General features: G+C 42.6%; 1 protein-coding gene across 1 annotated transcript in view; it reads right to left on the bottom strand.

The window, feature by feature from the left end:
* Nucleotides 1-17,616, bottom strand: part of LOC139410764 (Janus kinase 2b) — a 48,444-nt gene that overhangs the window by 21,409 nt on the left and 9,419 nt on the right. Inside the window, exons 3-4 of the mRNA XM_071156242.1 lie at nt 17,034-17,157; nt 16,796-16,913 (exon numbers count right to left, since the gene is read on the bottom strand). Coding sequence (XP_071012343.1) covers nt 16,796-16,913; nt 17,034-17,157 — 242 coding nt within the window. The remainder of the gene's footprint in view (nt 1-16,795; nt 16,914-17,033; nt 17,158-17,616) is intronic.

The following is a 17,616-nucleotide window of genomic DNA, read 5'->3' on the forward strand; positions in this document are numbered from 1 at the left end:
TGTTCAAAGGAAGAAGGTATCATGCCTCATATTACACTTTAAAGAGGTGAAGTAATAAATGGAAAGCAAAGTTGTCTCCCCCTTTTTTTTGCTGATCTAAAAAATGATCAAATCCGTGACTCAAAACCGTGATCCGATTCGAACCGTGAGGTTTGTGACCCGTTGCACCACTAAGCACCAAAATTCACATCAAAATACAAAAAACACATTGAAACTACACATTCATACACACAATAAAATGCACAACAATACACGAAAAGCAAAACACAATCATAAAAACAGACACATTCTTCAGTAGAAAAGTTCCCCTAACAACCATCTGAAATGCCCTAGAGGCACCAATTCCTCCCATTTTAAAGTGTATTGTAGATCATTCCACACATAAGGTGCAAGGATATTAAAGGCTGATTGACATATTTCTCAATACACCAAAGGAGTGAACGGGTTTGATAACTTGTCATTTTAAATCTTAACAGTGATGTAAGGTAAGTCAGAAGTTTGTGGAGCAGGGCTTTGTAAACAAAATGAGCGTAATGATGTCATCTACGTGATTTCAGAGGTCCAGCCAACCTTTTGGAAAAAGAATACATCTTGTAGTCATCCCTCTACAAAACAAATTGACTGATAGGGAAGGCAGCAAGTCGGTACAAGGCCACAAAGACACACAAATGGTAGAGAAGAATAAACATAAAACATTTAAATAACCCTGTATAATCTTGTCAACAAGCATGAAGGTACAATTCAAGTGATAAATAATTGTATTGGTAAAAAATGCATTTCCTCCTCTTGTAAAAGTACAAGTCTTTGTTAGGCTTGACAAGACATGTTTTATTTCAAAGGTATGTAGAATTAGGAGGGATACCATCTTAGAGAGAGCACTTGTATCAACCACTGTATCTACTAACTACTTGTATGGTAATCTGTAAGATTGTTCAGTATCATGTGTTTACTTGACACAAGCTTAGCAACACATTTTGAGCTGTTCTTGCCATTATGTGGACTTGGTTTTAACAAATAGGGCTTTCTTCTGTATACCACCCCTACCTTGTCACAACATAAATGATTGGCTCAAATGCATTTAGAAGGAAAGCAATTCCACAAATGTACTTTTAAGAAGGCACACCTGTTAATTGAGGGGCTACACCAGAGATTAATGGTTATCTGTAGGGGGAAGGTATATGGTGGGTGCAATTAAGCTTGGAATATACTGAGTGTAGGGAAAGCGATCACGTGGCAGGCATTGATACGGGGAGAGAGCCATGGATAAGTGATGAAGGGGGTCAAGGTCAGGTCAGGTCACGTTAAGGGAGAAAGAACAGTTTATGGCCCGTGTCACTTAGTTTCCTGCCTAGCAATAAAGATACAATATTTGTTCAGATGTGCAGGAGGAGACTCAGCATAGGAGAAAGAGTTAAATATTAGTGCTTGTGTGAATATGTCTTAGTCGATTCAGCTGTTCGATCCTTTGGGAAGAATAAACTTGGTTTAAGATTTCATAGTGTCCGTCGAGTTCTTACTCTAATAATTAAAACCTAACAGTTGACGTCGTCGACAGGATTCCCAACGATGTTGAATCTAACCAAAGAGTCCAGATCAGTGGAATAGGATCGGCACAACAAAAAACGTAGGCACAGTTCCTACACCTGTTACCACTCATTTTGGCATCTTGGGGAGATGAGAATCGTAGGTTGAACAATAATAGAATTCGGACCTAAAAAGCCTGAGCTTATTCAGTAGTCCCATTGTGTTATGACTAGTCGTAGATTTATGGTATAGGGTAAGTCCCGGAAGGTAAGACTGGACAGGTTTGTACCTGTAGAGGGTTTGTACCTCCTAGGGGGTAAATCCAGAGTGGGTTAGTTCCTGTGACTAGTATAAAGTATAGGGTGAGTCCCGGAAGTTAAGCCTGAGCAGGTTTGAATCTTCAAAAGGGTAAGACCTAGGAGGTAAATCCCGGGCGGCGTTGGTTCCCTGCATAACCTATAACGGGGTTAGAGCCCAGCCACAGTGGCCGTGAAGCTGGAGGTGTGTGTCTGTGTATGAATGTTTGGACAATGTTAGTCTGTAGTAACAGTAGTAAGAAAGAGAGGAGCTGGTTTAAGCCCTGTTGGGACAGATTAGGTGAATTGATAAACACAATAGTGTAAACCAGCACCAAAAGTGTACAAGTAGTGACCAAATTATTAATAGGCTAAACTGTTATTACTAAACCTAGAGATAACGCCGAAACAATAATAACTGAGATGGCTTCTAGAGGCCAGGATACTCCCGGGGAGGGAGGAGTAGAAAGTGAAACTGTTACCATAGCCTTAAAGGCACCAAAAAGAGCATATGATCAGCACCAAGTACCAAATAAATGGTGGGGAAAACAAGACAAATTGGACAAAGTTGGTACAAATTTTCTGGTAGATGGAAAGTTTAAAACCAGCCAAGAGTGTATAGGTGCACTGAGATCAAAGAACGGTCCAAACCACAATACGCAGGCATCCTAACCACAGCATTTTATCAGCAGCGGATAAAACTACAAAAAGAAAAATAGAGATCTGCAAAGTAAAATGGAACAGGCAGTAGACAAGATAGAGGCGGCAAATAAAAAAACCTAGGAATATCCGAAGGGCATGCGCATAGATTAGATGAACAGAAACAGGAATTGGCTAATGAGCTAGAAAAGAGTCAAAACATCAATCAAGAGTTAGAGAAAGACCTTGAGGATAGGCAAAACCAAATTAAACAACTCAGGGTTACGCTTCAACAGTATCAGAATACGTGTGGAGGAGTATATCCAATTGCAACTCCTCCGCCGTTCGCCCCATGCTATAAGGTGAAACAGGTCACAACTGATGGTCCACCATTAAACACATCTCTTAAAAGTGGAAAAAGAGCGATATGGGTTGCGAGAGGCAGGGTGCAAGCACAGTACGAGTCCGGACATAGTTGTACCGGACTGGGTAGTTGATCAGCATGATCCAGGTAATCAGAGAGGTGCGACCAGTACGAACACACGCGACACCTGTTACGTATTACCCGGGACAAATAGAGGAAACATATTTGAGGTAACATATTTGGGGGTGTTGATTTCTAAAGGCACTAAACACATTACACAGGATCGGGTAGAAACAATGAGTTCTTTGGCACGGCCAAACACTCCTCGCATACTCAGGAAAACCTTAGGAGTTTTCAATTTTGTGAGACATTTTATTTCGTAATTCTCTGAAATTGCTGAGTCACTTAGACTTGACGAAAGGGGGGATGGGTCCCCATGAAAGGATAAAGTGGAGTCAAGAGTGCGAGGAAGTGTTTGTCGAGCTAAAGAAGTAATTGTGTCAAGCGCCAGCATTGCCAAACCTAAAATTACCTTAGGTTTGGCAAACCCAATGAACAGGAAGGACATCATGGGGGTAGAGAAAGACCAGTAAAGTACTGGAGTAAATCGCTAGACTTGGTGGCAAGAGGAGTGCCATCGTGCCTTAGGGCGGTACCGGCGACAGAAATGGTGTTGCATAACATGGCTTCGATTACAATGGGTCAAAAAGTGGATATGTATGTTCCACACACAGTAGCAACCATAGTTAACAGCACAAAAACACAACATGTTACTGGTGCAAGATGGACAAAATGGGAGTTAGCGTTAAATGGGGAGAATCTACAATTCCATAAGATTGATGCTTGAATCCTGCATCGTTAATGCTGTTGTCTGGGGAGGGTGAATTGCATACATGTAACCCAGATCAAATTCATCCAAAGCCTAGGCCTGATTTGCAAGAGACAGCATTGGAATTGGGACAAGTATTGTGTTCAGATGGCTCTAGTTACATGACCATAGAAGGGAAAAGAGTAACGGGGTACGCTGTGTGTGATGACAGGGGAATAGTAAAGGCTGGCCCACTGCCAGCCTCAGTGTCAGCCCAAGGGGTGGAGTTACATGCATTGTCCGAGGCTTTAAGGCTGTCGGAAGGGGAGAAGGTAACAATACACACAGATTCTTGATATGCATTTGGGGTAGTTCATGATTTAGGTACATTGTGGTCACAACGGGGCATGTTAACAGCGACAGGAATACTAACAAAAACATGGACTGGCGGTAGAGGCATTATTAGAAGTTACCCAGTAAATTAGCAGTGGTGAAATGTGAAGCTCATAATAGTCGTACAGATAAAATCGCCATAGGTAATCGCAGAGCAGACAAAATGGCTAAGGCAGCAGCCTTGGTGAGAGAAAGTGATAAGGAACCACATGTAAATATTGTGAAAACGAGGGCTGGGATTCAAAGTCTAATAGATTTACAGCAGCAAACTAACAAGAAAGAACATGTGGGAGTGGTTAGAACATGGGTGCCAAGTAGACGCTGAAGGGTTGTGGTATAACACTGCCACTGGAAGGCCCGTGGCACCATTCGGGATACATGTTACTCCTTCTGAAATGTATCACAGACCAACACATCAATCAGCTGTGAATATGTACACTCAGTTCAAGACAACGTGGTGGGGAAAGGGTGTGTTAGGAACATTTCGGGACTGGGTTAAATTGCACCTACAATGCCTCCTCCTGCCCGATAGCAAACCCTGCCGAATGGACCATTCACATCATTGCAGATAGACTTTATAGGGCCACTCCCTCGAAGCAGGGGGAAGACCCATGCATTGGTGGAGGTGGAGAGATTTTCCAGATGGACAGAAGTATTTGCAATTTCCTCAGCTTCAGCGAACTTTGTGGCACAAACTTTGTTAAGGGAAGTGATACCGAGATGGGCCTTATTTCGGAAATTAGATTCCGATCAAGGAACGCATTTCACTTCTAAAAGTGCTACAGGTGGTATTTAAGGCTTTGGGAATCTCCCATGCTTTTCATTGTTGCATAGGCCGCAAGCGGCGGGGATTATGGAGCGTCAGAATCGTTCTAATAAAGAGAAATTGGCCAAGACTTTAAGCCCCGAAGGATAAACACTGGGTTGTGAATTTACCCGTGGTACTGATGTCAATGAGGGCGTCAACTAACGCCACTACCGGCCACATGAAGTGGTGACTGCCAGACCGATGAGTCTAGTTGAAATGTTATTCACATTTCACAAATTTGTGATTTGGCAATAATGGGAAAATCTATGTTGTCCTATTGTCAGAAAATGACCCATGCGTTGCAGTATGTATATTCCCAGGTAAAAGCAGCACACGAGGAGCAGGCGCCAGGAGATAACCGAGAACACGGGCTGACTCCTGGAGATCCGAGTGTACATCAAGATCCAGCAGGCGGGGGTGTGGGACAGCGTTGGTCAGGACCACACACACAGTACTCCTCACAGCACCCGCAGCGTTAAAGACCACAGCCTCTCCTCGGTGGGTTCACACTTCTCACGTGAAACGATTTGCCTAGGCATAATGGGTGAGCTAGAAGTCGCCATGATAGCGGAAGCGGAGCTAAAGAGAGAGAGGAAGAGTAGATTCCACTGTAGACAAGCGGTTGGGTCTGTGAGTTACTTTAACCGCCATAGTTTTGGTGTCGGTTGCTTTAATGGTTACTGAATCATGTAAAGAAGATATATTGACTATTAGCATAGAATGGGTTGCTAAATATGAAGACACGAGAATGCATTAGGGTAGAGTCGGTACTAAAGCTACACATACTAGACAGATCACTAATCACAAAGGTATGGTGATATGGGAGGAGCCACTTGATAACAGAACTAGCACATTGGACGTAGGTTTTGCTGAACAATGACTGACAGGAGTGTGGAAGGAACGTAATAATACTGAGTCTTAAGACTGAAACTAGATTTTCTCTTTTGCCACAGATGGACTTCATGCTCAGTCGATAACTTTCAGATTAATGCTACCAGAACTCCAAACATTTCAGGAGGTTGATAGCGTGGACACAATCCTTGCTGATGATGGAGCAGCAAAGGATAGTGTGGGGGAAGTGCTATCTTGTAAAAGGAGGTTTAATTCACCAGTAATGTCCTTAGTACAGCAACTAGGGGAGTGAAGTGGTCAGGGAAAGTTTTAGACACCAGTAGACCACAAACCTGGGGAAAGTCCTACGGAGTGTTAGTTGCAGATTCTGACAGGGAGGACGTGCATTCTATGTAGTCCCAAAAACCAAGGCATTAACGATACAGGGAAGTGGGAAAGCAGAATTTAATATGACGGGGTGGAAGTTTGTGTGGCTAGTAAATTAAGGAAGTGGGTACTAGAGTCTCAGGGGAACAACACAACTCCTCTATTGATATTGTTACAGGAAATATCTCGTAGGAATATCTCGTCGGAAAGGGAGGACAGCTAAGTGTACAATAAAGAGACTATTATGAAGATGAATTGAACGTCACACATATCCAGATTATGGTGAAAGTAGCAGAGATAGAGTTGTCATTTCAGACACTTTTCAACTTTCAGTAACAAGTTTATCACAGAAGGCACAACACTTGAATAGATCCCTGGATACAGGAGGCCACATCACCAGAAGGAAAGTTTGCTATAATAATAGCAGCACATCTCCTGCAGAGTGTGATTAAGAAACATGTGACTCAGAGTTTTGTTAGGTTGGATACTCTTCCAACGCCACTAATCTCTTCATATCTCCCCCACTAACTTTAAGCATCACCTGTCAGAGCAGCTTACAGATCATTGCACCTCTACATACCAGCCCATCTGTAAATAGCCCACCCAACTACCTCATCCCCATATTTTTGTTTTGCTCCTTTGCACTCCAGCATCTTTACATGCACATTCATCTTCTGCACATCTATCACTCCAGTGTTGAATTGCTAAATTGTAATTATTTCACCACTGTGGCCTATTTATTGCCTTACCTCCCTAATAAAGTGTCAGAAAGTGGCTGCTTATCAACCATTGGGACCCAAAGTCTACACCGTAACAAGGGTGTTCACAAACGGGTGGGGTGTAGATTGTACCTTGGGATGAGCAATGTGTACCTAACTTGAGCACAGGAAAGTATTATCCACAGGTGCCAACTGTAGCAGAACACAGGTGGTCATTGGAGATGTTGGTGGCTAGGGACCAGAGTATGAACTGGGAGACAGGAAGGGAATATCGGAAAGGTTCAGTCCTTGACTTATCAGTAAACCACAGAGACAATAGGAGAGCAGGAGACAGATTCTGTGCAATAGCTATTCTCACGGCAGTCGCTGTAGGGACAGTCAATGAAGGGGCAGTACTAGTAGCGAAGGAAGCTATATTAACATCATGGAACTGGACTATGGCGCAAATGAGGGGAATAGTGAGATATGCATCAGGAGCAGTGTTAGTAATAGCAGGGGTTACTTTGGTGATACTGTAGGGATATCACCTGCTGAGGGCATTGATGTTGAAACGACGATACAGCGTTGAGTTACCTCAAGATGAGGTCAAACTGATTAAGGCTACCGCACGTGGCTATGGAGGAAGAAGATGGGGAGTAAAGTGAGAATGACATGGCTTGGGAACACCTCTTGGATCCTGTAGTCTGACACGGAAGACTGGGCGAAAGCATGAGGCTTTTTAGGGCTTTCATTTTTGCCAAACTCAGCAGAAAAGGATCCTGAAGGCATAGTAAGGCGAAGAGAGTGGGAATTGACATGTTATCAAACTTTGGGTTGTCATGCATATATAATTGTGCATATCTTAACACATTATTAATGTTGTTTTGTGTTTCTTTTTGTTTTTTAAGTCTTGTGCTATCAATCTTTTAGGAACCAGAAGGAGAAATGTCAGCTGGAGCCGTTGACTCCTTTCATGTTATTATCAGTGTTCTATGAGAAATGGAAATAAGATTGTGTATGGTGTGATCATAGAACAGAGGCCATAAGTCTGAGTTTGTAAACCTCACAGTGAATGTTCATCATATATAGATTTTGTTTATTGTTCATGTTTTATTATCATTGTTTGTCCATTTATAACTAATTTCCAAGTTTATGTAACGTTGAACAGTATGTCGTCAAATGTTCAAAACTGAAGGGTTTGGATTTCTGAACTTTAAATGGTATTAATCTTAAGTTATAATAGAGACCTGAGGGGTGCCATAGCCGAGGGGCTACACCAGAGGTTAATGGTTATCTGTAGGGGGAAGGTATATGGTGGGTGCAATTATGCTTGGAATATACTGAGTGTAGGGAAAGCGATCACTTAGCAGGCATTGATAAGGGGAGAGAGCCATGGATTAGTGATGAAGGGGGTCAAGGTCAGGTCACGTTAAGGGAGAAAGAGTTTATGGCCCGGCCCGTATCACTTAGTTTTCTGCCAAGCAGTAAAGATACAATGTTTGTTCAGATGTGTAGGAGGAGACTCAGCATAGAAGAAAGAGTTAAATATCAGTGTTTGTGTGAATATGTCTTGGTCGATTCAGCTGTTCAATCCTTTGGGAAGAATAAACTTGGTGTAAGCTTTCAGTGTCGGTCGAGTTCTTACTCTAATAATTAGAACACTTTTTTGGTTACTTCAAGATTCCATGTGTTATTTCATAGTTTTGATGTATATCACTATTGTTCTACAATGTAGAAAATAGTAAAAATAAAGAAAAACCCTTGAATGAGTAGGTGTTCTAAAACTTTTGACCAGTAGTGTATATTTATACAGGCCCAGAGGCCTCATTTATAAACGCTGAGTAAGCACAAAATATGCCACAAAACTTGCGTGCACCAGTTTTCACTGAAAAGTTGGAGACGTAAGAATATGCTAGGTAAAAATATGTCACTCTGCAAATGAGCAAGGCTGTCAACCCACTGTTCCCCTGGCGCCGAAGACGTGGATGTCGATTAAGGCAGCCCCCCGCACCTCTCTGATTCAGAGGGGTTGGTTTAAATGCGGAAGATATTTCAGTTGAAGGCATTCATTCGTACAAATGTCTAAGTATCCCCCTTTCCCTTATCCTCCAGCAAACTTTAGACCATGCCAACGCACAGTTGCTTAGTATTAGCCTTTTGAAAATTGGGAATATATGATGATTTATTCATATTAAAAAATTAAGGTAGCTTAATATAATAACAAGATGCAATCATTTGCCGTTAGTGAAAAGAGCGAAATTCGATTTAGGCCTATTTTTTCTGTGCATTCTAAAATAATTAGAAATAGGCATATATTTCAGATTATTTATTTAATTTCCATTATCATTGCAGAATAATATCCTCACCCTTTCTGACTGGGATGGTTTCATAGGCTACTTGCAAAATAGCCTAAAGGCCTACAACCAGGTAGGATAGGCTACCATTCATCTCATCTAATCATTTAATTGGAGACACTTCAGCAACAAAAAAAAGTTCTCTCACTGTCAACTGTGTTTATTTAACAAACTTAACATGTGTAAATAGTTGTATGAACATAACAAGATTCAACAACTGAGACATAAACTGAACAAGTTTCCACAGACGTGACTAACAGAAATGGAATAATGTGTCCCTGAACAAAGGGAGGCTCAAAATCAAAAGTAACAGTCAGTATCTGGTGTGGCCACCAGCTGCATTAAGTACTGCAGTGCATCTATTCCTCATGGACTGCACCAGATTTGCCAGTTCATGCTGTGAGATGTTACCCCACTCTTCCACCAAGGCACCTGCAAGTTCCCGGACAATTCTGGGATCCAACAGGTCCCAGACGTGCTCAATGGGATTGAGATCCGGGCTCGTCGCTGGCCATGGCAAAACACTGACATTCCTGTCTAGCAGGAAATCACGCACAGAACGAGTAGTATGGCATTGTCATGCTGGAGGGTCATGTCAGGATGAGTCTACAGGAAGGGAGGAGGATGTCTTCCCTGTAACACACAGCGTTGAGGTTGCATGCAATGACAACAAGCTCAGTCCAACGATGCTATGACACACCGCCCCAGGACATGACGGACCCTTCACCTCCAAATCGATCCCGCTCCAGAGTACAGGCCTCGGTGTAACACTCATTCCTTTCGACGATAAACGCGAATCCAACCAACACCCCTGGTGAGACAAAACCGCGACTCGTCAGTGAAGAACACTTTTTGGCAGTCCTGTCTGGTCCAGCGATGGTGGGTTTGTGCTCATAGGCGATGTTGTTGCCGGTGATGTCTGGTGAGGACCTGCCTTACAACAGGCCTACAAGCCCTCAGTCCAGCCTCTCTCAGCCTATTGCGTGCAGTCTGAGCATGGATGGAGGGATTGTGCGTTCCTGGTGTAACTCGGGCAGTTGTTGCTGCCATCCTGCACCTGTCCCACAGGTGTGATGTTCAGATGTACCGATCCTGTGCAGGTGTTGTTACACGTGGTCTGCCACTGCGAGGATGATCAGCAGTCCATCCTGTCTCCCTGTAGCGCTGTCTTAGGCGTCTCTCAGTACGGACATTGCAATTTATTGCCCTGGTCACATCTGCAGTCCTAATGCCTCCTTGCAACATGTCTAAGGCACATTCACGCAGATGAGCAGGGACCCCGGGCATCTTTCTTTTGGTGGTTTTCAGAGTCAGTATATACAGTGGGGCAAAAAAGTACTTAGTCAGCTACCAAGTGTGCAAGTTCTCCCACTTAAAAAGATGAGAGGCCTGTAATTCTCATCATAGGTACACTTCAACTATGACAGACAAAATGAGAAGAAAAAAAGAAAGCAACATTGTAGGATTTTTTATGAATTTATTTGCAAATTATGGTGGAAAATAAGTATTTGGTCAATAACAAAAGTTTCTCAATACTTTATTATATACCCTTTGTTGGCAATGACAGAGGTCAAACGTTTTCTGTAAGTCTTCACAAGGTTTTCACACACGGTTGCTGGTATTTTGGCCCATTCCTCCATGCAGATCTCCTCTAGAGCAGTGATGTTTTGGGGCTGTTGCTGGGAAACACGGACTTTCAACTCCCTCCAAAGATTTTCTATGGGGTTGAGATCTGGAGACTGGCTAGGCCACTCCAGTACCTTGAAATGCTTCTTACGAAGCCACTCCTTCGTTGCCCGGGCGGTGTGTTTGGGATCATTGTCATGCTGAAAGACCCAGCCATGTTTCATCTCCAATGCCCTTGCTGATGGAAGGAGGTTTTCACTCAAAATCTCACGACACATGGCCCCATTCATTCTTTCCTACACGGATCAGTCGTCCTGGTTCCTTTGCAGAAAAACAGCCCCAAAGCATGATGTTTCCACCCCCATGCTTCACAGTAGGTATGGTGTTCTTTGGATGCAACTCAGCATTCTTTGTCCTCCAAACACGACGAGTTGAGTTTTTACCAAAAAGTTATATTTTGGTTCCATCTGACCATATGACATTCTCCCAATCTTCTTCTGAATCATCCAAATGCTCTCTTGCAAACTTCAGATGGGCCTGGACATGTACTGGCTTAAACAGGGGGACACGTCTGGCACTGCAGGATTTGAGTCCCTGGCGGCGTAGTGTGTTACTGATGGTAGGCTTTGTTACTTTGGTCCCAGCTCTCTGCAGGTCATTCACTAGGTCCCCCCGTGTGGTTCTGGGATTTTTGCTCACCGTTCTTGTGATCATTTTGACCCCACGGGGTGAGATCTTGCATGGAGCCCCAGATCGAGGGAGATTATCAGTGGTCTTGTATGTCTTCCATTTCCTAATAATTGCTCCCACAGTTGATTTCTTCAAACCAAGCTGCTTACCTATTGCAGATTCAGTCTTCCCAGCCTGGTGCAGGTCTACAATTTTGTTTCGGGTGTCCTTTGACAGCTCTTTGGTCTTGGCCATAGTGGAGTTTGGAGTGTGACTGTTTGAGGTTGTGGACAGGTGTCTTTTATACTGATAACAAGTTCAAACAGGTGTCATTAATACAGGTAACGAGTGGAAGACAGAGGAGCCTCTTAAAGAAGAAGTTACAGGTCTGTGAGAGCCAGAAATCTTGCTTGTTTGTAGGTGACCAAATACTTATTTTCCACCATAATTTGCAAATAAATTCATAAAAAATCCTACAATGTGATTTTCTGGATTTTTTTCCTTCATTTTGTCTGTCATAGTTGAAGTGTACCTATGCTAAAAATTACAGGCCTCTCTCATCTTTTTAAGTGGAGAACTTGCACAATTGGTGGCTGACTAAATACTTTTTTGCCCCACTGTATTAGCAACTGGGACTGAGGAGCAGGCCGTTTACTCTGGGCACCTTTCATCCAAGCTACTCAATACTGCCCCTGCAGCCATAAGAAGTTAAACCCTTTACAATGAAGATATGTGAAGTTATTTGGATTTTTACGAATTATCTTTGAAAGACAGGGTCCTGAAAAAGGGACATTTCTTTTTATGCTGAGTTTATTTGGTATGGGGTAAAAGGGATCTTGAAGAAGGCTATCACTCCATTTTGCACTTAATTGGAGCCAATTTCCTCCTACAATAGGACAATGACCCAAAGCACAGCTACAAACTATGCAAGAATGATTTAGGGAAGAAGCAGTCAGCTGGTATTCTGTCTATAATGGAGTGGCTAGCACAGTCACTGGATCTCAAACCTATTGAGCTGTTGTGGGAGCAGCTTGATCTTATGTGAGTAAGAAGTGCCCATCAAGCCAATCCAACTTGTGGGAGGTGCTTCAGGAAGCATGGAGTGAAATCGCTTCAGATTACCTCAACAAATTGACAACTAGAATGCCAAAGGTCTGCAAGGCTGTAATTGCTGCAAATGGTTGATTCTTTGACAAAAGCAATGTTTGAAGGACCCAATTATTATTTCAATTAAAATTCATTATTTACAACCTTATAAACATCTTGACTATATTTCCTATTCATTTTGCAACTAATTGCATGTATGTTTTCATGGAAAACAAGGACATTTCTAAGTGACCCCAAACTTTTGAATGGTAGTGTATCTCATGAACATTGCATAATAAATTCCTCACCTTTTCTGTCCACGATGAGTTAATATTCCCGAAGTAGACATTCAACAAATGACCATGCACACCTCATTTAATTGAGCCTATTAGATAGGCCATTATAATTTCAAGTTTTTGCTCTATGCATCTGACAGGGAGCATGGCTTAGAACATCCAGTATCAATTAACAGTTGATATACAGGTGATATTTTGCATTGAAATGTGTAGGCTGCCACTGTAAGTAAGCCTACTGTAGTTTACAATGTTTCAGAATTGGCTAGCAGTTCAGCATATTAAGGTTCGGGAAAAAGTGAATGCAAAACATTATTGAAATCAAACTATCTGTTTACAGGTCCACAAGAATTTGCAATTGTTTTTGCCTTTCATATACAGCAAATGTCACTGCAGAAAAAAACATTCTGCCAACACCTCTAAACGACATCTCTTACTAGGCTACTTCCTTTACCGTCTTGCCCTAATTCCAATACTTCCAAAGTATACAGCAAATAAGGGAGTTATTGTCACCATAAAAGTTGAATGATGTGCGTTTTTCAAGCGGAGTTATAATGCTCCTTCATGTGCGTAGTTTTATGACAGGTCTAATTTATAGCGGCAAACATGCTGTATGGTGTGCGCCAAACGTATGAATCTCAATATTTCTGTGCGTGTGCAGTCTTTCCAGAAAAGCAGCATGCAGATATTTAGTGTTAAATTTACCCAACGGTTATAAATGAGGCCCCAGAGCACCGTGTCACTGAAGCAGATTTCCAGGGTATAAACCCATATAATCCTGAGAGTTCAGCCCCAGTCATATCGCGGTCTCAAGATATCTGGGTTCACCTCTCCTCTTTTCCATCGAGGCACATGGGAAGTTGCATTGGAGAATCTCCAATCTAATTTGACCCCAGACCTAAAATTAGCTTGGCAAATTTAAGGTGTTAGTTGGTTTATCTCAATGTTATATCCTCTTAAAAATAAACGTTCTATTAAATTGTGGCGTAATAGATAATTCATGTTTTACAGAATGGGTGGACAGTATGGGCACCTCTAAATGGATTCACTGACTGGACAAATGATATCAAAGGCCTAAAGAAAAGAACAAACAGATCAGGCTACATGAAGAGGTGGTAAATAAATTAAAAATAGCTTTGTGTATGTGTGATCATTTTGAAATGGTCTCTAATAAGAAAAGACACAAATCTATAGATTACAGTAAAGCTGTGTCCTCAGCGATTAAAATAGTCTCCCTCTCTACTTCCGTGATAAAGACATGTTCCAATCAGCACTAAACCATACACTGTAGACGTCACTCAACAGTAAACATCCCAAACAAAAATATTGATGGCCAAACAGGCATCGCCCATCAGCAATGTCAGGCGGGTGTAGAAATTCTTCATTTTATCATGCAACTTCCCTAATAGGGGGCCCTTATCAAACGCAGTTGGAACACGCTCGCATTCCACGGCTGATGTCTCGATATATACAGCGTATTCAGACCCCTTGACTTTTTCCACATTTTGTTACGGTACAGCCCTATTCTAAAATGGATGAAACTGTTGTTTCCCCCCTCAATCTTCACACAATACCGTATAATGACAAAGAAATCACAGGTTGCACTTTTTTTTTTTCGCAAAAAAAAACAGAAATATTACATTTACATATGTATTCAGACATTTCACTCAGTATTTTGTTTTAGCACCTTTGGTAGCAATTACAGCCTCGAGTCATCTTGGGTGTAACGCTACAAGCTTGGCACACCTGTATTTGGGGAGTTACTCCCATTCCTCTCAGCAGATCCTCTCAAGCTCTGTCAGGTTGGATGGGGAGCGTCACTGCACAGCTATTTTTAGGTCTCTCCAGAGATGTTTGACCCGGTCCAAGTCCGAGCTCTGGCTGGGTCACTCAAAGACATTCAGAGACTTGTCCCGAAGCCACTCCTGCGTTGTCTTGGCTGTGTGCTTAGTGCCATTGTCCTGTTGGAAGAAGAACCTGGAGCAGGTTTTCATCAAGGATCTCTCTGTACTTTGTTCCATTCATCTTTCCCTTGATCCTGACTTGTCTCCCAGTCCCTGCCACTGAAAAGCATCCTTACAGCATGATGCTGCAACCACCATGCTTCACTGTAGGGATGGTGCCAGGTTTCCTCCAGATCTGATGCTTGACATTCAGGCCAGAGTTCAATATTGGTTTCATCAGACCAGAGAATCTTGTTTCTCATGGTCTGAGCATCCTTTAGATGTATTTTGGCAAACTACAAGCTGGCTGGTATGTGCCTTTTACTGAGGAGTGGCTTCCGTCTGGCCATTCCACCATAAAGGCCTGATTGGTGGAGTGCTGCAGAGATGGAGGAACCTTCCAGAAGGACAACCATCTCCACAGAGGAACTCTGTCAGAGTGACCATTGGGTTCTTGGTCGCCTCCCTGACCAAGGCCCTTCTCCCCCAAATGCTTTGTTTGGCCAGTGGCCAGCTCTAGGAAGAGTCTTGGTGGTTTCAAACATCTTCCATTTAAGAATGATGGAGGCCACTGTGTTCTTGGAGACCTTCAATGCTGCAAACATTTTTTGGTACACTTCCCCAGATCTGTTCCTCAACACAATCCTGTCTCAGAGCTCTATGGATAATTCCTTCGACCTCATGGCTTCGTGTTTCCTGACATGCACTGTCAACTGTGGGACCTTACATAGACAGGTGTGTGCCTTTCCAAATCATGTCCAACCAGTTGAATTTACCACAGGTGGACTCCAATCAAGTTGTAGAAACATCTCAAGGATGATCAATGGAAACAGGATGCACCTGAGCTCAATTTCAAGTTTCTTATCAAAGCGTCTGAATAATTATGTAATACATTTTAGAATAAGGCTGTTCAATTATTTTATATTTATTTCATCTTTATTTAACCAGGTAGGCCAATTGAGAACAACTCCTCATTTACAACTGTGATCTGGCCAAGATAAAGCAAAGCGACACAAACAATACAGAGTCACACATGGAATAAACAAACATACAGTTAGTAACACAATAGAAAAGTCTATATACAGTGTGTGAAAATGAAGTAAGACTAGAGAGGTAAAGCAATAAATATACCATAGTGGCGAAACAATTACAACTCAGAAATTAAACACCGGAGTGATAGATGAGCAGAAGACAAATGTGCAAGTAGAGATACTGGAGTGCAAAGGAGCAAAAAATAAACAACAATATGGGAATGGGGTAGTTGGGTGGGCTATTTACAGGTGGGCTATGTACAGGTGCAATGATCGGTAAGCTGCTCTGACAGCTGATGCTTAAAGTTAGTGAGGGAGATATGAGTCTCCAGCTTCAGTGATTTTTGCAATTCGTTCCAGCCATTGACAGCAGAGAACTGGAAGGAAAGGTGGCCAAAGGAGGAGTTGGCTTTGGGGGTGACCAGTGAAATATACCTGCTGGAGCGCGTGCTACGGGTGGGTGCTGCTATGGTGACCAGTGAGCTGAGATAAAAAGCGGGGATTTACCTAGCAAAGACTTATAGATGACCTGGAGCCAGTGGGTTTGGCAACGAATATGAAGCGAGGGCCAGCCAACGAGAGCATACAGGTCGCAGTGGATCGGCGATGCTTAATGTTAGTCTGGAAGGAGAGTTTACAGTCTAACCAGACACCTAGGTATTTGTAGTTGTCCACATATTCTAAGTCAGAACCGTCCAGAGTAGCGATGCTAGACGGGCGGGCAGGTGCAGAAAAAGTGAAGTGGTCTGAAAACTTTCCGAAAGCACGATACATACAGACAGTACAACAGTCTGACAGCAATACTGATACTTCCTCAAGGATATAGCTAGTCAATGTTCTTATCGCAGATACCACTTGGCTACAGTAAATGTCAGCCAATCAACCACCATTGTTTTTCCACAGCATTATTGAAGGAATAAGGCCACATGTGCACCAATGGACAAACGTGTGCTTCGGTGATCAAATCTTAACAAACATCATCACAGTGAAGAGTGAGACAATTTGCTAGATTGCTTGGTTCCATATGTTACAGACTGACTCTTACCTGGGCAAAGAGGTATGCCATGACAAAGTCATCGAGGACAGGACTCTCAAAGCCCTTGGTGACTCCATACCGATATGCCCTCGTAGCTCCACTGCTGTACCAGCCAGGGAAATAGTACCTGAGAGACAGAGAGCGAGAGAGACAGACAGAGAGAGAAATGAATAATGTATAATTAGAGAGCGTGAGATCTAGCGAACAAAAATGCAGAAACCATGAGCACAGAAAACACTACACATACCTTATTCTGAAGACCATGTCTTCATTGGCATATTCATCTAGCTGGAAGACATGGTTCGGGGAGAACCACATGCCGTCTCTCTCTCTGAAGAGCCCAAACAGGCTGCAGTACAGAGGCGACACACCTAAAGAAGAGTGGAGACAGGAGATTAATCATGAGATAGCATGCATTGTGCTTATGAAGCACTTCCATGGTACACATTTTTAGTTTCAATAACTAGGTTCCATCCAATTGGCGACAGAATTTCATGTGAATATTCTAAAATCCTCATTAAGAAAATACGCACATTTTCCCACCAGTGGTGTTTCCAACAAACATACTTGTTGCGGATAAAAATCAGCGTGTGAAGACCAATGCTCCCTCAAATATTTTTCCATCACTGAGCAAATTTCAGGTCTGCTCTAAGTAAAATCTTACATTGTGAAAATTCTGTGCAACTTCCAGCGTTTACTGCGAACATTGACTCTGTACCCGCTTTAAGTTACCATTTTAATAGTGGCTATTTGATCATCATGTAGGCCTACCAGAGTTGCCTTCCATAAAAAACTATGGAAAATGCACCCCATAACATTTTAACATGGAA

The sequence above is a fragment of the Oncorhynchus clarkii genome, chromosome 6 (assembly GCF_045791955.1).
Source record: "Oncorhynchus clarkii lewisi isolate Uvic-CL-2024 chromosome 6, UVic_Ocla_1.0, whole genome shotgun sequence".
Classification (NCBI taxonomy): Eukaryota; Metazoa; Chordata; class Actinopteri; order Salmoniformes; family Salmonidae; genus Oncorhynchus; species Oncorhynchus clarkii.